The 22663-nt window shown below is 43.2% G+C and overlaps 1 protein-coding gene across 3 annotated transcripts in view; it reads right to left on the bottom strand.

The window, feature by feature from the left end:
* The window catches only part of GNPTAB (N-acetylglucosamine-1-phosphate transferase subunits alpha and beta), a 189186-nt gene that overhangs the window by 19901 nt on the left and 146622 nt on the right, over positions 1–22663 (bottom strand). For all 3 annotated transcript variants that reach the window (XM_063927810.1, XM_063927809.1, XM_063927811.1), the window contains exons 13-19: positions 20400–21286; positions 19485–19684; positions 16158–16377; positions 12610–12723; positions 11771–11856; positions 10836–10934; positions 10350–10517 (exon numbers count right to left, since the gene is read on the bottom strand). In XM_063927810.1, the coding sequence (XP_063783880.1) occupies positions 10350–10517; positions 10836–10934; positions 11771–11856; positions 12610–12723; positions 16158–16377; positions 19485–19684; positions 20400–21286 (1774 nt within the window). The remainder of the gene's footprint in view (positions 1–10349; positions 10518–10835; positions 10935–11770; positions 11857–12609; positions 12724–16157; positions 16378–19484; positions 19685–20399; positions 21287–22663) is intronic.

Raw genomic sequence — 22663 nt, 5'->3', positions numbered from 1 at the left:
CGGAAGTGGTTCCAACCTATTCAATATTTTTGACAAGTTGAGAAATTCGACTTGTTGAAAAGCACGTGGATCGGCGGTATAGCTGCTGATCCATGTGCTTGTGTCGAAATCGGGGCCAAAACCGTCAGGTTTTGGCCCCCTTTTCGACCATCTCAGTCCGACATTAAAAAAAAAATGTCGGACTGGGGCGTGGCCTGGACGCTGTAGAGAGAAGTCTTACTATTGCTGAGCTCCTGCAATAGCCGGCACAGAAACCCTATTATTAAAGGTGAATTCTCTCCCGATCCCCTCAAAACACCTATCCCACGGCTGTGGGTTACATGCTGGATAAGGGGGCTCAATTTGGAGGCCGCTGTGACTCTCTCCTGCCCGCGGCCTACTCCGCAATTAAGAACCGGGGCCTCGAGTTTGGAGCTTGCCCGACTTCGGGCTCCAGACTCGCGCGACGGCCCAGACGAACTGCGGGAAGACGTGCCTCCCCACCTATGCTCACCAACGATCTGCAACACCTTTGATCTAAGCTCCGGCCAGACCTACAGCGGGACCGCTACTTGACTCCACAGCCGACGCTGAACTCTCCGGGTGCCTGCCTGACGCGCCCGTCTGCTGCCGGCGGCCATCTTGTGGATCGGAGGTAAGAGGAGCCGCACAACACATCCCGCTCATACCCCGCTGACCCTGCTTACCTCCCGCCTCGCCTCCTGCTTGACCGAGGTGCCCTGGCCTCGGGGACCCGCACACCAAGGGGACACCATAGCGTTCGGCGACCCGCCGCGTGACCCCCCACACCTGACCCCGTCCCCGCCTTCCGGGCACTACTGACCTCTCCAGCCACACAGATACACCTGGACCTGCACGTCCAGTGGCCCTGCGAGGTCCCGGGCGACACGGAAGCCGTAGCAACCTGGTGGAGTGTCCGCCGGCGGGCGACACCCACGAAAAGAGGACATTCTTCAGCTGCCCTCCCCCTCTCCCCCTCTGATCGTCCCAATCTGTGAGGACTCACAGACATCATCCCAGCTTTCCCTCATACCCCAACATCGGAGGGGCTGAATTTACTATCCCCTGAAGCCAGCACCTACTCCAGAGAAGGGTCAGAGGAGAAGTTTTAGTGGCTACGTGCGGCGAACACCAAACCCTGCACCCAACACACGGACCACCCCAGACCCCACGGGATCGGAGGCCAGAGAACACCCAGTACCCCTGCCGCATCGCCCTCGGGACGGAACGAGATTCCACACCCCTCTGGATTAGCAGACCTGATTGGCATCCCGCCCAGCTTGGATCTGTTCCTGTAATCATACCCTCCGGCTCTATGATCTCAGTGCCCTATATCTACAAGACCTCCACAATGTGAGCGCTCTCCAACCTGCCTGCCGCCACTCATGTTTGTCTGAATAACACGTAAAATCCATCAATGTGACTGAGTTCTCCTGTTTCACTATTATCAGCTGATTGGACCCTCCCCTGAAGCACGTCTCTCTGTGATTTCTAGGTGCGCTGCTACGGACGAGAAATGGCTCCTAAAAAAAACAAGGAGATAATACCCCCTAAAGTCTCCTACCCCCCTCGAAAGTCCCTCCAAATCTCCCCTCTACAAAATGCTCCATCCCCCTCTGCCATACTAGACCCCTTGGGATCTAGCGTCCTGTCCACGGCTCTTTCAGTATCGGGAGTAGACTGCGAGTCGGATGCCCCCCTAACCGTGAGATCCCTCTGCCAGATTCTTTCCGCCTTCAAATCTGAACTCTCTAAAGATCTGACCTCTGCCATCCGTGAGGTCAAAACTGAGCTGGTAGCTTTGGGAGACAGGACAGATCACTTGGAACGCAAGATGGAGGAGTTGGTCACCTCTCACAATGACCTACTTTCATCCCACGATCGCCAACAACAAGATCTGGATCAATTCAAATCCAAATTGGCAGATATGGAGGACAGATCAAGGCGGAACATCAAAATTCGAGGCATCCCAGACTCAGTTACCAACTCTGAACTGGAAGCCTACGCCACTGTCTTATTTAAGAAACTTCTCCCAAAGGCGGATGCCTCGGAACTCCTGATTGACCGCATTCACCGACTCCCCAGACCCCGATCCGTCTCGTCTGACCTTCCTAAAGACACCCTCCTCCGAGTTCATTTCTTCCCAGTTAAGGAACGCATTATGAGGGCCGCTAGAGAATCCAAAAACTCCGACACTCTGGGGGGACTTCAGATATTCCAAGATTTCTCAGCCGCTACCATAGCAAAGAGACGTGCTTTTACCCCCATCACCCTTGCTTTGAGATCCCACGACATCCACTACCGCTGGGGATTCCCAGTTAAATTGATAGTCTCGTATGATGACTCGACCTACATAATTTCCTCCCTAGATGCAGGTGTGAAGTTATTGCTGGACTGGGACATTTCCATCTCGAAGCCGTCTACATCGTCACGTGCTGCTAACGTCAGTCATGACTGGGCGACCACCTGAGTCACTGGACTGCCAAGTTGGGTCCTTTCAAAATCCATCCACCGAAACCTCCGGTTCACGGAGGCTGTAGACCTCCTTCCCCCTAGTGTGGGGAGTTGAAAATATCCCTTTTATGCTCCTTTCTACAAATGCCATGATATGCCTTATTACAAGTTTGTTTTCTAGGTCTACAAGTTACAGGGTTACTCCCTCACATGTTGTTCAACTGTTGTTATATATTAAGGGGCGACACTATGCCCGGTTACTGACACCTACTAATTACCTGCTAATGCCCTAGGGCGCACCTATTTCCTAATTAGAGAAGTTTATATTAGATGTACGTGCCCTAAGGTTACTCTCTCAGAAGCTGTTTTGGAGTGGCGGCGCAGGTTCATCCAGCCCGCCTCCACCTTTTTCTGTACTACTGCAAACCCCCGAATTTTTTCCCCTTTCCCTGCAGTAGTCATGCAGGTCCAATATACCGGACCTTTTCCTTTTGTTGTTTACCTTCTTCTCTCCCGTTTTGAACCCAACCCATGCCATTCCCGCAAACCCCCCTCTTCCATGAGCTCCAGACTCGACCCATATCCCTGGTCACTACTGCCCATTAGTACTCGGTGCAGATACGCTCCAATAGATCACTATAGACCCCTCTTTCTCATGCCTAATATAAGTTTCCAATGCTGAATCTTATATCTCTCAATGTCAAAGGACTGAACTCACCCAACAAGCGTAGGCTGGCGCTCTCCTTCTTCCACCAGCAAAAAGCTGATGTCGTAGCACTACAAGAAACCCACTTCTCTTCTGTTAATCCCCCCCTCTTTAAGAATAGCCATTTCCCAGTGGGGTACTATGCTAATGGCCCATCCAAAAGAAATGGAATAGCCATCCTTTTTAACAAAAATGTCTCCTTTTCCCTGCAATCTCAACTTTCAGACAAAAATGGCCGTTATATTATCCTCCCTGGCCTCCTGGATGACAAACCGGTTACCCTGGTATCCCTATACGCACCCAACTCTAACCAAGTCCCCTTTTTGCGAAAATTATTCCTCACTATACGGAATGCACTAAAGGGTTCTCTGGTAGTTTTGGGTGACTTTAACCTTGTTTTGGACCCTAAAATGGACAAGTCCCGCCAATTCCCCCAGCCTGTTCCAGCCACCCTCTCTGGCCCTTCCCTAGCCTTTCGCAATCTGCTTGCGGAATTCGACTTCTATGATGTCTGGAGGACACAAAACCCCTCAGGTCGAGAATACACATTCCACTCCCTTGTCCATAACTCCTACTCCAGAATAGACCTGATTTTGTGTGATAAATGATCTCTCCAGAGAACTAAAAACGTAGATATCTTACCAATCACATGGTCGGACCACGCCCCAGTTCTCTGGAAATGGAACCTTCAGGGTACCTACAACCCTCCCCGCCAATGGCGCCTATATCCCTACCTACTAAATAACCCTATGTCTAAAAAAATAATCTCTGACTCTATTGACTCCTATTTAGCCACTAATTCCCCCCAAGATACCTCTCCTATCAATCACTGGTGTGCTTTTAAAGCCGTTACCCGTGGAGCCGCCATTCAGGCCGGCGCCACTCTCAAAAAACAAGCCCATCAAAAGCAGAAGACACTGGAGGATGACCTGCTAGACCTTGAAGCTAAGAATAGGGCCCATTCCTCCAAAACACTTAAAAATGAGATCTCCAATGTCCGAGGTCAGCTACAAAAGTTGCTCCTCGCACGCACCCAAGCGGCTTTGAATAGAATGCGCCACAAATTTTACCTACTAGGCAATAAAGCTGGCAAAATGTTAGCGCGTAAACTTCGTGTTCAACAAGCCAGAAATAGAATTAAATGTATTTATTCTCCCACTAAACAAAAGATCTTGAACCCCAAAGATATAACGAACCAATTCGCAAGTTATTACGCCAAATTATATAATTTAGCAACTGACCCTTCCACGCCACAACCCACCCTTCCGTCTATTTCTTCCTTCCTAGATGACCTCTCTCCCCCTACCCTTACACAGGACCAGCTGTCCTCACTGAATGCCCCATGGTCGGCGGATGAAATCTCCGCAGCTATTAAATCCACACCTAGGAATAAAGCCCCCGGCCCAGACGGCTTTGTCTCTGACTTCTATGCTACTTTCCGTGACGTCCTTTCTCCCCTCCTGACTGCGCTATACAATACATTCTCAGATCACGGTTCCCTCCCCCCAGAACTCTTAGAAGCGCGTATTGTTACTATTCCTAAATCCGGAAAAGACCCCGCCTATGTACACAACTACCGACCAATAGCGCTACTAAATTGCGACATCAAACTATATGCCAAAATGATTGCAACACGCATTAACAAATTCCTCCCCTCACTGATACACCCGGACCAGACTGGCTTCGTTCCTGGGAGACAAGCGTCTGACAATACGCGTCGGGTCTTCAACCTGATAGACTCCCTACCTGGAGACCAGGGCCTTCTCTTGCTATCGTTAGACGCAGAGAAGGCTTTTGACAGATTAAACTGGATGTACATGCGCCAAACCCTCCTTAGATTCGGATTCAGAGATCGTATTCTATCCTCTATCTTAGCGCTATACAGCTCTCCTACGGCCCGGGTGTACAGCGGAGGCTTGCTATCCGACCCTTTCCCTATTACAAATGGCACCAGACAAGGCTGTCCCTTATCCCCTCTAATCTTTGTCCTATCAATTGAACCCCTGGCAGCTAAAATAAGAGAGAATCCCAACATACCGGCGATTCAGTTCGGTACATCCCTTCATAAACTGAGCCTCTTCGCAGACGATGTCCTCCTCTTTATCTCTAACCCCACTACAACTCTTCCAGTCTTACACTCTGTCCTAGATGCCTACAGCCTCGCATCTTACTATAAACTAAACACTACTAAAACAGACGCCCTTCCCTTCAACTTATCTCATTCCACCCCAGCACTCAAAGCCTCCTTTCCATATAACTGGCGAATTCACACAATAAAATACCTGGGTATCAACATCCCTACCTCCACTGCAGACGTCTTCTCAGTCAACTTAGCCCCCTTGATAAAGTCATTGGAAGCACTTACGAAAGCCTGGTCATCCTATGAGGTCTCCTGGCTAGGACGGATGGCGGCATTTAAAATGTCCCTACTACCCAAACTAATGTACCTCTTCCGCATGATCCCATACCCCTTCCCAAAGAAGTCCATCCAGGCTTGTTCCTCTATCATGTCTAAATATATCTGGTCTTCAAAACCACCCTTACTGGCTCTCTCAAGAATGGTCTTGCCAAGAGCATTTGGAGGTCTTAATATACCTAATATTCCCATATACCAGGAAGCCTCTCTCCTGGCCCCCATTAAATACTATTTCACAACCCACTCATACCGGTTGGATGGAGCTGGAACAAATTCGATCAAACCCAATCCCTTTAGCTGATCTATTCCGCATCCCAAAGTCGCTCCGACCTACTCAATTGTCCCTCCTCCCCTCCACGCAGGCTGCTCTACAAACCTGGGACACTATCGGCCTCCCTAATATCTCCCATTTCCCATATTCCCCAGATATCCATCACTACATTAGCACTGATGATACCACATCTCAATCTATCCAAATGGAGACGTGCAGGAGTGTTATTCCTAGGCGACCTACTAGATGGACTCTCTCTAAAACCCTTTTCAACTCTCCAGTCACAATACTCACTTCCAGCTACAGAACTCTTCCACTATATGCAAGTGGCACACTGGTGGAGGGCGATCCCTCCTACTTACTCAACGCTCCACACAACCTCACACACCCTCTTTTCCCGTCTCTCCCTACCGGAACCCAAAGGCGACATCACATACTGGTATAAACTTCGGATAACCCCTACCTCTCCTTCCAAATCAAATGCCCAAAAGAAATGGGAACAGGACCTGGGAAAAACTCTATCCCCAAACGACTGGCGTCAAGTTTTCTTAACCTCGTACTCCATGTCCCAGTGCTTAGACCACACTGAAATGCATATAAAACTAGTGAACAGAATATACCAAACCCCAGACCGAATTCATAAATTCTGGCCTTCTCACAGTAATAAATGTTGGAGACTTTGCGGCTCGGTAGGACATATCTTCCACATATTCTGGTCGTGCCCAAAGATCACTAAATATTGGTTAGAGGTATTTGAGCTAATAAACAAAGTTCTGTCCACCCACCTCGCACCAGACCCAATTCTAGCATTACTACAAGTTGTCCCCTCATCAATAACGCCACCTGCTAGTTATGTCCTGGGCCACATCCTGATAGCCGCTCGTGCAAATCTAGCCCAAATGTGGAAACAATCCACACCCCCTACCCTGCTAAGAGTTATACATAAGATAAACCACCACTTCCTTATGGAAACGGAATCTGCCTCCTCCTCTCTCAACTACTCTTCCCTCAAAACGCGCTGGTCCGCGTGGCAAAGCTATGTCTCCTCGAATGAAGGGTCTCAATATTTCCATAATTCCACCTCACCTCCACTTAGCCCATCCGAGCAACCCGACAATGTCTGAACTAAACTATATCGTCTATTATTGCACCCCCCTATATCAAGGCAGTTACACCTTCCCCTTCCTGTTAAGAGACGACCCCCACTAGGTTTCCCCTCAATACCATCTTCTAACGTGTACCTATAAGCTCTGCCCAATAGGATTAGACCACTATCATCTTACTGCAATGTACAGATTTTCTATATGTCTCAACCTTCCTGATGTATTATGTATGCTTGGTTCCGTTGTACTACCCCTCCAATTCTAGTCTGGACCCCTATTTCTCCCTCCCCCCCCCCCCCTCCCTCATTCCTCTATATCCCTACTGTACCTACCCTTACAATGTATTGTTGTATCACCCCCCTTTTTTTTTCGTTCTGTACCCCATAAAAATGTTTATCTCTCTCAATAAAAAACTATTGATTTAAAAAAAAAAAAAAAAATGTCGGACTGAGATAAGGGACCTTAGTGGAGGACAGGGGAAAGAGCCATGGGGAGAGCTGCGGGGAGAGCCGTGGGAAGCCAGACAGGGGGTGGGGGGGGGAGAGCAGTGCTGGCGGAGGTATCACAGCCGCCGCTTACATCAGCGTCCACCCGGCTCCAGCAAGCGAGACCGCCGTGAGCGGTGGCTGTGATGCGGGGTCGGGAGCAAGGCGGCAGGCTGCAGAGCACTACCTCTGATGGGCGCCCCCGGCTGCCACTGACAGGTCCCCCGGCCCAGCCGCTGACAGCGTCCCGCCGCCTGACAGGTCCCCCGGCCGCAGCACAGTTACCTCTCCCTGGCCGCCGCTGACACGGAGAGGCAGAGAGACGGGGGAGGGGAAGAGACGGGGGAGAGCAGCAGCAGCCGCTGCTGTAGCGCTGCTCTTCCCCGTCTCCCCCCCCCCCCCCCAATTCTACTTTTTTAAAAGTCGAATTGAAATGTCATTTGTATAGCCCAGGTCGGATCCGTTCCAACAAATGAATGTTGGAATGGATCCGTCTTCAATTGAATATACCCCATAGGCAGGTAATACAGGGAAGTACAGTTCAAGTGAAATGAGCATCGGCTGTACAGGGAAGTACAGTTCAAGTGAAATATGCTGCACATAAATTGACAATCAATACCTGAATTATCGTCCCACAAAGTTCAATCATAAAACTCTTTTTCCTCAATAAAAATACTTCAGTTAAAAAAATAATGTGAATTAGTTTAAAACATTTTTTTTTAAATTGTACATTTTTGTTGTGAAAAAAAAAAAATGCCAGTGACATGGTTCTTCACCCCACTATGGTAATTGAACTATTACCTCAACCCACATGTCTGCAGAACCCCACTGAAGAAAAGACCCACCACCACCAGAATGGATGCAATCTCTGTCTATATCATCCACAACTACCAGAGCCAAAAACTTTTTTGAGCTACAAATACCCAGCCCAGTGGCACCACTGTTAACCTTCAGTTGCCATAAGCTGTGTATCCACCACTTCCCCGTCATCAGCCCTTCTGCCCCCACATGCAGAGGAGATGCTCACCTGGAGACTGGACTAATCATCTTCCCTGTTAGTCTCTGCACTCCGAGTGCATCAATGCTCAGAGCAGAATTACAGTTCCCCTCTTTGCACTTAAGTTTAACATAACTGTCTGTCAAGGGCAAAATTGTGATGGCTAGTCGACTGGGTCACAGCATCACCAAAACGGCAGGTCTTGTAGAGTTCCCGGTATGCAGTGGTTTCCCCCCCCCAGAGGTGGTACAATTAAGGACAACTGGTGAGCTGGTGAGGGGATCATGGGCACCTGCAGCTCACTGATGTGTATGGGAACCAAAGCTAGCCTGTCTGGACCAATCACAAAGAAGAACTACTGTAGTGTACATTTCTGAAAAATATTAATTGCATTCATGTGGATGTTACTTTGACAGGTACCATCTAACTAAACATTTTTGTAGACCAAGTACACCCCTTTATTTCTTGATGGTAATGGCCTCTTTCATAAGGATAATGTGCCCTCCCACATTGCACAAATTATGCCACAATTGTTTGGGGTGCAATCCAATTGAGCATCTGTAGGATGTGCTGGAAAAGCACGTCTGAGCCATGAAGGTCCCACCTCCCAACTTACAGGACTTAACCACTTGCCTGGCACCAATAATTTCTGGGGGGAAAAAGTCAGTTAAGTGGTTAAAGGATCTGCTGCTAATGTTTTAGTGCCAGATGCAACAGGACACCTTCAGAGGACTTATGGAGTCTATGCCTTAACGGGTCAGAGCTGTTTTGGCAGCATGAAGGGGATCTACACAATATTAGGAAGGTTGTATAAACAGGGCCGTCTTAGCAGCAGTGTGGGCCCCTGGGCACAGCAATACACTGGGGCCCCTACCCATCCTCCATGGGTAGGGGTGCTATTAGCGGCAGATTTGATGTCCCGCAGGCGGTAGGGGGTGTACTATCTTCTGCTCAGCATGTAGGACCTGGAGCAGTAATTTCTGCTAATTACTCCTTTACTGCACAGATGGGGCGGGAGGGAGATCACTAATCTGTAGAAGGGGGCATTGGGCTGAATGAAGGGGCCCCGATACATGACTTCCAGGGTGCTATGGGGTGTTTAATACATAAGGGAGGGGTTGATAGTGGAGTGGGTTTAATATTCATAATTTTCTGGTGGGAGGGCAGCTTGCTTGACTGCAGATATCTCAAATTCCTGGAAAAAGATTTCTTAGCTTTGAATGGGATAAAAATTAGAGTGTCCCACCTATCAGGAGGTACTGGGGACACCTGTCAGGAGGTACTGGGGACACCTGTCAGGAGGTACTGGGGACACATGTCAGGAGGAACTGGGGACACCTGTCAGGAGGAACTGGGGACTTGGATATTAGAGTTCAGGAGCCAGGGCAATCCACCAACAAATATATAAAACTGCATATTAGGCGTGTGGAGCTTGAGCAGGGACCAGCTGCTTGAAGGCTGATATCTCTGGTTCTGGGCATAGTAGAGACAAGCTGCCAGTGTCCACCGAAAGTGGAGAGCCCCAGCTTTTGAAATGTACCCTCAGAAAAACTCTAAGTTATACAGAGCCCGAGATATCTGGCTGGGAAGAGCAATTAACAGGCTTGGATGGGGACCACTGCTTTGAAGTCGGATATCTCTGGTTCCCTAGGGCCGATTTTAAAAAATCTGGTACCCCTGGAAAGAGGGGACCCTCAGCTATCAGACTTGGGCCCTTATACTCCTGGGGCCCTTAGGCAAGAGCCCATTGAGCCCATACGAAAAGACGGCCCTGGGTATAAATGAAATAGATAATCAGCATAGGTATAAAGTCAAAAACGAAATTATTCTAACAATCACCAGCTTAAAACCCCCCACTCATCACTTTGCGCACTTCTGTTCACTCATATCATTATCAGAGCCATAAATGCAGATTACCATTCTTGCAGTTCATGCATGTGTAGAAATCGGTTACGGTACTCTCTTGGCAACTCAAACTGAGAAGGTATTGGAAACATCGACTCATAGAAGTCTCGCAGGACTGCTTTTACAGTTTGTGCATCCTTGTGAATGTGATTGATATTATCATTCAGGCATATGAATTTCCTGGAAGAGTTAAAACTCTGGTTAGATTACATACAGTACATATTATTTCTGGAAAGAATGACATCAGGTGGAAAGCTCAGCTAACTTTTTATGGCACTCCTCTGCGGGTTTCTGGGTTTATGTATAGCAAATAAAGGAAAAATGACAAAACAAGAAACATTACAAACAAAAGGCACATAATGTAATGTATAAATACAACATATTAAATAGATAACATTTTCAGTGGCCCTCCTGCACCAGTAAGCCAATGCCAGGCTGTATCTATGTGAAGACCTACAGTTCAGAAACCTACAACCAGAGGAAAGAAACTGTTCCTACCTTGGGTTTTTCCTGATATCATCTAACTGGCCAACAACATGGGACACGTTGGTACGAATCATTTTGAATGCAATGTCCTCTTCACCCATAATTTCAAATCTTGCAAAAAAAAAAAACAAAAAAAAAAACAAAAAAAAAAACAGTTCTCTTAAGCATTGAACGTAACTATATCTCAATCATGGGATGGCATCATAATCCCGGCATTCGAACCCAGACAGTCAGAATACCAACAATGGCCACCCGACGGATCCCAGTGAATATTTTAACCATAAACCCTACCGTCACCCCTATCCCACCTCTCCCGCAGCCTAACCCTAACCCCAGCACTTACAGTCAGGATCCTTACCGTCGGGATGCCGCTGTCGGCATACTGACTGGGGATCCCGACCACATCCCCTCAAACATATGCTAGGCCTCAGCTACCATTAATCATGTTATGTACATTAATACAGACTTCCTTCTAAAACCCCTTTTATTTAGCACTGGCTCAAACACAAAACATATAGGATAACACTAGCTGTACTAACCGCTCTTCACATGGGAGTTTCTGATTTTCACGGTTGTAAATATAAAGAAGTGTTAAAAATTTGTAGTAAATATTAATCCATGGTTCTTGGCAGTACCCGAGGAGCACCCGTAGCAGATACGGTAAAAAGTGACAGGACCATTTTTGTAGTTTATTCAATTCTACACACTGGAGGTGCAATCCAAATTTTGATCCGATTGTCCGTTTGGGCGTTAACATCCACGCAACCCCAGCCACGCATCGGTAATGACGTCATTATGTCAACCACTCTCATCCCCTTAGGGAAGGTTTAATAAAATTCTACTTACGTAGTTTTCCTATTTCATACCTGAAGAATACCTATGTTATCAAAACATATCGAGAAGTAAGAAAATTAGTGTTGGGTCAGTGAGTGATTAGATTACTGTACCTGTATTTATTCTTATCCTTGTATGCTTTACGTATCAGATCAGTTACCGGTTTACAGTTAATTGCCAGTTGTTTGGTAACAGGAGGCTGCAAAATTAACAACACATTTCAATTAGTAGAGACATGCAAAATATGTCTAATTATTTTAAATATTGCAAAGTCGTAAGGATTATACTAGTAGAATGGGGAAAATCTAGGGACAATTTAAAGAAGAAAAAAACCCAACCATAAATAGACAAATAACCCCTCCTTCCAAAACTCTCCAGTCTATAAAAAAAAATATTTGTTTAAAACCAGGTGGAAATGTATTCTGAACTGAGTAAAGTTATGATTTCTTCACATTAAACTTAACAGCAATGTATTTCAATGGGTACAGAAAGCCCACTGAAATGCATTTCCCATAGATTGGCTTGTGAGACCTGAACTCCAGCAGTAGTGAAAACAGAGCTGGTGACAATGCATGTACAGCTGTTCCAGGAATAATAAAGATCATTTTCTCCTTTGTTTCAAATCACAAAGCAGTCCTATGGGCTTCCTGTTTCCACTGAAATGAATTATCCATTGAAATAAATCTCTCTTATATCACTGGTTTTCAGTCAATCTTGATTGTCTAAAACCAGTGAGATTATTTTTGGGAACTTCCATAGTGAAATCACCCTTTCAACAGGATTCCCTATCCGCTACACTTCACAATACAGATTTCTGTGGTCGTGTATAAAAATTTGGTGATGTTTGGAAAACTAAGAGATTTACATTGACAATGTTGCAAGAATAATTTAAGCGTGCTGTCATAGAAATAAAATAAAGGTTATAAAAAAACAAAACCAAATATATATTTACCAAATTTGGATCATAATAAGACTCCTGTGTTGTTGAAGCAAAAGAATCTTCAGTGCTGTTTAACTGGAGTGATTTGGAGCAGTTAATGAGCAAATGTTCTAAACCTGTCAGATCCTATGAGGATAAAACAGTGAATATTTTTTGAAAAGTGACATGTCAATATAATGCATACATAACTGCAGATAGTAACATAATGTTCCCTACAGATCCAGATGTCCTCAGCTGTTTGACTCTTTATTTTACATATCCCAGCTGGGGCCACACTAGAGATTTTCAGTACCAAGTTCACTTCTGTGACAGAAGTGACAGGCAACCAATACATTCCTGTGGGGCCACCTAAAGAATTAACTAAATATTACATTGGTAGCTCATGTGATATATAGCAAATACGTTTGCAACTATAATTCTGTAGTGTACCCCCTACGCTGAGTCAAAGCTGATGCTGGAAAGACATTAAGAGAAAGCTGTCTGCACTGATGACAGGCGGGGAAAAAAAATCTATTACTAACTAATCCTTATTAATGTTGAATAGATGTAATCATGTGACACATAACCTAACAGACACTAAAAGACTGTGTTTATTCAAAGCCGTCATGAAGAAGCCATGTGTGAATGAGTAAGTGCACCGGGTTCACTATGATTTACCGGTGGCCAGGATGCTGGCTGCCAATATACCGACAGCGGCATCTCGGCTGCCCGTATGCCGGCAGCGGGGCAAGCGCAAAGAGTTCCCTTGTGGGCCTGCTGTGCTCACCGCGCTGCAGGCTTAGTGGCTCGCTATGCTCGCCACAGGTTCTATTCCCACTCTATGGGTGTCGTGGACACTCACAAGTGGGAATAGTCCTGTAGCGCCGGTATTCTGGGGTCGGCATTGCCAGCTGCGGGATTCTGGCTTCGGTATCCTGACCGCCGGGATCCCGACAATTGGATCGGCAATTTAAACGTATACCAGTGCACCTGATGATTCAGTAGCTTTAGAACTACCTTTAGCAACAATCTGAAGTAATAATTTTACAGTACTGCTTTAGATCACTGATGTTTGAGAATATTTGTTTATCCACAGCTCCCAATGTTCAGAACCCCAGCATCTCGAAGGGGTTGGGGTTTGGAGTTTGCCTTGGCACTCAAGAATCGGAATTCTTTTCTTTTCCAGCCATTCAATAGTAGACCGCGTGATCACTGTCCCATTCTAATTTTTGCCAAGGTTCAGTTGTTGAAAGATGACCTCATGTTAGACTAAAATAATGCAATGCACTTAGGTCCTGTCGATGCCAAATTAACCCCTTCCACCTTGTGCTTGATGTATGGTATGAGGGTCTTTTAGACCAACTTTGATCTTCGTACCTAGCCAAACAAAACCACCAACAACTCACCTTGGTCCAGGAAAGTGTCTCATCTGTTTAGCTTAGTCTTTGCAAACCTAGTCGTACTGCAATGTATGCCAAATGTAGCATGCCAAATCTAGTGAGATCGCTCATTTCACCACTGGGTGAAATGAGCGCCCCTCCCTCGCTCAGCACACATCGCGTTGTGCTGAGCGGGGGGAGAGATGTGTGCTGAGTGGTCTATGCTAGATCGCTCAGCACACATCTCCCCCGTGCGTACGGGGCTTTACTTATTCAGTCTTTCAGATGGACTTTAACATTTACTTAGTTGAAAGAGGCTTGTTGATCCCTAGATATAGATTTTTGATTATTTACAATTTCTTGGAGCATCACGTACTTGGGTGAATTTTCTGGGATGCTCAATCCTGAGATGATCGAAAATTATCTTCAGTGTTCTATATTTGTAACTAATGTTTCACACTGTATAAAGAGGGAGCCCAAATTATTTATTAAAACACTTTCCAAACTGATGAGCAGCAACAAGTGTTTCTCTGAGATCCTTGCAGATGCCCTCTCTCCTTGACAAAAACTAGAACGCTGCAGGATCAACTACTGTTTTACTTACTTTTCCACACATGGCTCTTTCATGTTGAATAAATATTTTAGGACTGGATATGTAAAAATGTGCATGAGGCTGTACTTTATACATGCAGCCACATGGAAAATATTCTATGACAAAGAGGAAGTAAATCCTCACGCTTCCTCGGTTAAAAAGCTCATACTCCCAGAATAAGAACCATTTGACAGGCAGATCGTCTTATGCTTTTAATGGGCAACATTCCGTATTTGGTTACTTAGATACTCTTTGCCGAATGCAAAAACTAAAAAGAAAAAATATCATATACGCACACAAGTGCAACATGCAATAAAGCATTCACACTGGCCCCACATTTTATACACTGGTGGAGTCACCCTTTTCACTCTGAGGTTACATCCACACTTACATACAACATGCCTCTCGGGTTCTTTCAATGCAAGAAGAAAATACATTTTTAAACGGAAGTGTGTGGAGATGTACACGTCAATAATATAATCAGCAACTATCAATTAAATAACTGGACAAGCTATGAATCTCAAAGCTTACATATTAGTGATAGACTGTACAGTGGTAAAAAACAGTGAACAAAGTATTATACAGGTTTATATGAAACATAAACGAATTATATGTATGTACACAACTTTGTTTAATGCACAAAGTTGTTAAAAATATTGTATAAAATGACCTTCAGGCTGTGTGTATAAGGTGTATATAAAACATAAATGCATTCTGTGCTTAGACTTGGGTCCCATCGCCATATCTCATTATGGTATGCAATTATTCCAAAGTACGGAAAAATCAGATATCCAAAATATGTTTTTGGATATGGGATACTCAACCTGTATTTAGAAATTCTGCTTACCACATGTTGCTGGGTAAACAATAGTTATAATGAGTCATTTTTAAAACATATATATCTATAAAGGTGCAAGCAAATAATGCACTCTGTATAAAATTATATAAGTACCGTAATGGAAGATATATGATGAAATGTGTATTCTACAGGAGATTGTGGCTCCAATTCTGCTGAAGCAGGATGACTGAGAGCCAGCTAAAGGTCTATAGTGTTTCTTAGGATATTATGTAAGTAACTTTTGTAAACAAGTTCTAGTTTTAAATTGTGCTCGTTATATTATGTTCATAATACTATATATGTTTGGGCATTATTTAACCTGTAACATAGGTCAATTAAATGTAGGGTGTATAGCTGGGTACACACTAGGCGACATTTTGAACGATATCGCTTATTTTCACCCTTTTGAGCGATACTGTTTGTAATATGGTTCAGTATGTACGCACAATATGGTTAACAATGTGCGCTCCCGCGGGTCATTAACGTGGGCTTCTGTCGTCTGTACATGCAAGTCAATTTTGATGCATGTACTGGACGGAGGCAGAATGACTTCACTGAACGATATCATTAGTGAAATCATTCAGGGTGTATGCACTACCTTGTTTGCCTGGGATGTCAAGGGGAAATACTGACGATATGGAGCGTACAGTCTAGTGTGTACCCAGCTTACGTTTCATACTTGAAACATCCAAGACCAGTAGGAGCGGAATCACAACACTTGTAGTAGTGCCCTCGTTTCATCCTATTAATACGTTAAAGGTATGAAAAGCACCTGTAAACTTAGAGGCAGCTGGTGTATTCTGGTAGCCAGCGTTCGGATCTCTCTGTCAGACAGTACTCCGGACCCATCAGTGTCCACTTCATGGAAAACCTGGGAGATGTTTAGTGGTTGGATGGCACTCATTAGATAGTAGAAAAAGGAGAAAGCAAACTGCATATCTTCTGAATGGCGCACTTTATGAGCAGACGTTTTGTCGAATTCTGCTGGATATCTGCAAAGGTAAAAAGGAAGATGACACCATAAGGGTACCGGGAGCATTCAACTGGAGACATTTCTACGAGTAAACTGACGCAGAGTAAACCTTCAATCACAGGAATTGCTATTATGCAGAAGCTGCTCACAAGCTGAAAGGTCAAATCAGGCCCTTCTGCTGCTCTCATCTTTCCCCCCAGAGAGACAATAAGTGGCACTTGTCGCTTGTAACATTACCGGATGTTATGAAAATAAAAAAAATACCACTTGTCTTTCGCAACATTATATACAATATAGTTGGGAATTTTTTTTTAAGATTTAGATAAACATCAAATCTCAATATTTCATTCCAGGATTTTAAGTTTTACTGTGTTCCTTCTACATTTCTATCAGCGATTTATCACTAGGCTTTTCACTCTTCTAATTTGACTACAGCACTTAAAGCTGTCATCAAGCAGCATCTCAGCCCCTGCCTGACTATTGTCACTGATTACACACCAATTTGTATTGGCTGAAGGAGACCTAGACCTGTTTTCTGCAATATTCTGTAGACTGTATATTAGATGCCACGTTTCCAAGTGAACCATCTACGGTGAGTATGCTATCTTTTTTTTTGCCAATTTCCCAAGCCAGCACAGTAACTAGGGAGAAGAGTCTGCCAGGCAGAGTTACTGTACTTTATACGGGGTGTGGCTATTAAATAACGAGACTGTACTTTTAAAAAATAAACCATATTGCGTCATCTAAAAGGGTGGGGAAACACTGACCTTGGACTATCACAAAACGGATTTGCACGTTTCACCCCTCACACACACAAGATAGTTTGCTGTCACACAACGTTCAAAGAAGTTGTGTTTTTCCAGTGCGTCGTAAACATGCTTAGTTCAAAAGCAGAGCAATGTGTTACCTTAAAATTTTAGTGAAATTGAATAAAATGTTCACCAAATCTTTCGGTATGCTAGCTGAGGTTTACCGGGAAGATTGTATGTCATGTATACGTGTGTTTGAGTCGCAAAAAGACTTAGCGACAGTCGTGAAGATGTTGACGTTGATGTACATCCCAGAAGGCCTTGCACATAAAAAGCAAATGAAAATGTGGAAAAAAATTACAAAATAGTTTGAATTGACGGTCAAAATTATAGCAGAAATGATAAACATCGACAAGATCATCAAGATGATTCCAAGGCTTCTCACTGCCGAGCAAAAAGAGGATTGAAAGCAAATTTATCCAGACATCTTGAAACAAAGTCAAGTGGATTCACATTTTTTTTAGATAATGTTAATATATTACCTGTGATGAAACAAGGATCTTCTTGGTGAAGAGGGTGTTTTCCATGAACCGAAAAACACCAATCACCACCAATAATGAAGAAAGCCAGTCAAAAGAAATCCAAATTCAAAGCCATGTTAATTGTTTTCTTTGATATCAAGTGTGTTATTTTGGCAGACTAGGTACCAGGAGGTGCAACAGTGAAACAACACTACTACAAAAATATTCTACAAACTTTGCAAGAAAGCATCAGAAGAAAAAGGCCAGAGTTGTGGAAAAATGGTTTCATCCTCCATCAGGACAACACACCAGCCCACGCAGCTCTCTCTGTGAAGTGTTTTTTGGCTGAAAAACAGATTGCAGTGCTAGAACATCCTCTATACTTGCCAAACCTAGCACTGTGTGACTTCTTTCTTTTCCCTAAAGTCAAATCTGTACTCAAGGGAACCGGTTTTGCATCATTACTGAGGTAAAGAAAAAAAATGACAGAGGTGTTGAGACAGCTGACAGATAAGCTATAGCATGGCTTTGACTACTGGTAAGTAAGAATTTAGTGGTGTGTGGATGCAAAAGGGGAGAACATAGAAGGGGAAATGCAGTTATTATAATTAAACAAAAATTATAGCATCAGTCTCGTTATTTAATACACTATGAGTAGGAGTGTGCGTGTCAATGTCTTTGGCTTGTAAATTATTGTTTTTGTGTTAGGTGCCTTTTTTCCCTTTATCTTAGTTGAAGTTTTTTGTGTATTTTTTCTTGATCCCTAAGAAAATGTATACTTCAAGTTGACTCTACTATTACATTTTCTGTTCACTGCAGAAGATTCCCAATCTGTAAAGTTTCTAGCTATATGGGAAGTTAATATAAAATATAACCACTGTAAACACAGATTGCACATGTATCCAGGTGTAGGCAAGGGAGATAATTGGACAATAAATGCAGCACATATGCCCAATGATAAACACAGTTCTTCTAATGCATACCATATAATCATACACAGCAGCTGTATTAACAGGAGTATTAACATATGTATTTTTTTATTACCTGATGCCTCTAAGCATGGTTAGATCGGAGGATTGGACCATGACTGCATGCAGACAGTGGTCAACAGATACAGTGATAGGGTGCCGAGGGTGCCAGTCACATGAATGAGTCTGCGGTCTACTGATGAGCTGCCACATTGAGTCTCTCACTCAGGAGACTTGCTGAACCTGCACATGACAGATGGTCACTTCAACACCCTAAACTGTCAGCCAATCATATTTGATCTTCTTTTTACAAGCTCTTCTATAATTGGTAGAGTGTTCAGAATGCAGTCATGCCCAGCCAATCACAGCAGAGAATGGTGAGTTGTGAAGCTGTTCATTGACAGCTATTGCTGCCAGAAGTAGCCAGCATTCGAAATTCAGCAAACACAAATATACATCTCCAAACATTTGCATTTATGAAGTGGTAGAAAGATTTTTGTTGATTTTCTAAAGGAATAGAAACTGTTATCCCATGCATAATTGCAAACGGCTGGCACTGCATTACCAAAAAATAAGTTTCAAATGAAAACTCTCAAGAACCAAACTACCTCTGATCTTAGCAAATATAAAACACTTAGGTGTCACTGCATAGAAAACATGTGCAGTTATATTCTTAACCATTGCTGTCAAAAAAAACCCCATACATTTGTTTTCATGATTGCATCATCACAGTTGGTAACACTATTAACCTACAGGCTGCTAAAGCCACTAAGGCGTGTTTATGTTTGTTCATGGTCATTGCAACACTTGGCACACTGGCTATAACAGAAGTAAGTTATCAAGGGGATCTCCTTCAGTGCCAGCCACCTGCTGACAGTGTGTACTCACAAGTCCTGGAGATCCTGCATAACGATACGGTCAATCATGTGTGGCATGTGAGCAGGAACTTTCCGAGACGTGAAGCCAAATTTACTATTAAGGAGTTTATTCACATAACGGAGGGAATCGGCAAATGTGTCTTGAAGTTTCCTGCCAACTTGCTTGCCATCAGTGAAGTAAGAGAGATCACGTAATAGTGCATCGGTCTCCTGCAAAAGAGCATTATTAATACATGGGGTTCGTGTGATCATACAAATCATTTATCACAACAGCACTCAGATTACCCAACAGGATCAAGGAGGTGCAGACAGTAACTATGCAGTATGTGAAAATGTCAGCACTGATCCAATCAGCTGTTCCGTGAACTTATATTACTTTAATATAAAGCTTTAGTTCCACAGCAGTTTTACTGACCTTTAACATAACAGGGTTTTCTGCAATCAGACATAAGGCAATGTCTTACAATCATTTACTGGAGCACTCGTTTTAGGCATTGTTATACATCTGTGTCTCCCAACTCCAGTCCTCAAATGCATGTTTTACCGATCTCCGTATTACAAATAAAATAATTAACTCCACCTTACTGTATCTTTTAAAATATGTCAGCCAATAATGATTATACCTGCCGCAAACTAGGAGAGCTGTAATACATGCACCATTAGGGGTCTCTGAGGGCTGGATATGGGAAGCACTGTTTTAGAGTCTAAATTTAACTGCAGTATGCACAGAGAGGTATTACTGTTGTAGGTTTATTGCTGGTGTTACAAATTAAACTGTTGTCCATAAAAAGTTTTAGAATGATAAATATTGCAAAAATGATGTCTGCAGGTCACATAGGAAGGAACTACACGACTGCATCAACAACAAAACATAAAGAAGTTTCTACAGGAGGACTATGACCCAACTGCCATATGATATACTCACATCTAAAAGATCTTTAAAGTACTTGTTTCTTTCCCATGGCAAGAACCCTTCATAAGTTGGCTGATATTGTAGTTTTCTACCAGGAACAATACTGTCTTCCCTACTTCTTTCCAAAGTACCTTTGGCCTTGATACTCTGCCCACCAATCTTAAACTGAGATTCACTTCTTGAAGCAAACTTCTCAATTTCTTTTTTCCTACTTTCAGTCACATTCTTGGGTATGTCAACTTGGCTGAACCACTGCTTTTTTACATTTAAGTATTGTTCTGTGTCTGAAAATAAGGCACCAAAAGGTTCAAGCAGAGCCATTTTTGACAGATTGTAGCCTTTCCAAGTGATGTCACCGTTGCTTAGTTGCAAGTCAAGCTTTTGAAGGGCCAGTTGTACATTGTCTGGTAGAGAGGACACATTCACATATGGGATGTGAATACTTAAGTGTGCATTCTCAACTGGCTTCTGCTTCTTGTATTTTGGGAACCGGTCTTCTTCAGGAATGTCCTCAAACAGGATTTCTGCCTCTGGTGTAGGTGTTGTACCTCTTGCAGGTCTCTGTCCTTGCACAGGTGGGGTATTGTTGCGTTTGTGGACTTCTGTTGTGTCAACATCTACTGAAATCTGCATTTTGAATGGCTTGTCATTCTGATCATGAAAGGTGAGATTGAAATAGACCACAGTAGCATTTATTCCAGAATACGCAATGAGGTGGACAGTTTTCCACTTGTTAGCAATGGAAGCGTGACGGATAATTGGGTTATCACTATAGCTGCCTTCCAGTGCTTTCTTAGCGATATTAGCAAAGCTAAAGTACGGCAAGCACTCCCCTTTAGGAACAACATAGTGGGTTTTATTTAATAGTAAGTTTATTTTATACATCTCTCCGAAATGATCTAGAAAAAAAGAAAATAAGCATGTTCAAGTTATTATATATGTATTACATATACATAGGATATACATAGGCTATAAATACGAAATACCCAGTGGCGAGACAGGTTATATTCCACCTCGGGTGGTGGCATGGACCCACCACCCAAGTGTGAATACTGGGCTGCCGCCGGGATTCCAACCGCCGGCATTTTCCCTGATGTCAGGATTCTGTTGTCGGTGTCCTGAACGCAGGGATCCCGACAGAAGGTATATTAACCGCATCCCATATATACAGTATATATATATATATATATATATATATATATATATACACAGTATATATATATATATATATATATATATATATATATAATATAATCTGCAATGCCATGTTAATAAAATGCTATAAAACTTTTCAAAGAAAATGTTTATTATATAAATATTTTGTTACACATTATTTTATGTTACAAACAATGGGTGTCACTTTTGCTACTGCCTTCTGTGATATGATTATATTTTAATAAGGAGCTCATTTGAGGACAAACTTTGCGATAGAATGCAAAATCAAATAAAAAACTTCATTTAAATAGTTGAAGACTTCATTTTACATATACAGGGTTGAGTATCCCTTATCCAAAATTCAAAATCTCACATCTTTGGGTCCCCTACTGAGATAATGACATATATATTATATATTATTTGTATATATAGATATATTATATAGATATATAATATAATATATGTATGTGTCATTATCTCAGTAGGGGAACCAAAAAGGTGTGATTTTGAATTTTGGATAAGGGATACTCAACCTGTACTGAATGGTCTACTAATGTACAGAAATGTAACCTGCACATGGCAACCAAGAACACGAGATGATAAAGGAAATGTAATAAAGCCAAGCAATTGCTTTATACAAAATATATTCATTCAATCATGCAAATGCTTATTTCAATGTATTTTGGAGAAAGAAAGAAAAAACTAGTTAACCTGACTATCAATCATCATCATTTTAGAATGAACTGGTGATAGGCAACATTTAATTCAAGAAATGAAAACTAATGCTTTCCTTGTTTATAGTATTCTGACATTTCTGTTGAGGGAGCGAAGAAAAATATTACACTATTATTATGCTGTATGATCGAAAGACTCAATCTCACAACATACTGAGAAACTAACACTTTTATGAGTAAACAAGTGTGTTAAGAGTATAATTTTTTCCATTTATCACATCCAAAGTTGAAAGTGGCCAGATTGCTCTAGCCTCCGATACTTTCAGTACAAGAAAAGCGTTGTTTTTTTTGTCCCCTGCGGACTCATTCTTCTCTACTTCAGCTTCACATTTCCATTTTTGAATTGGCCATCACGCTGCATCATGTATGCTGGAATACTTCTAAGCT

The sequence above is a fragment of the Pseudophryne corroboree genome, chromosome 6, assembly GCF_028390025.1.
Source record: "Pseudophryne corroboree isolate aPseCor3 chromosome 6, aPseCor3.hap2, whole genome shotgun sequence".
Classification (NCBI taxonomy): domain Eukaryota; kingdom Metazoa; phylum Chordata; class Amphibia; order Anura; family Myobatrachidae; genus Pseudophryne; species Pseudophryne corroboree.
Note: the sequence above shows the minus strand (reverse complement) of the source record. Positions and strands in the feature narration are given on the sequence as shown.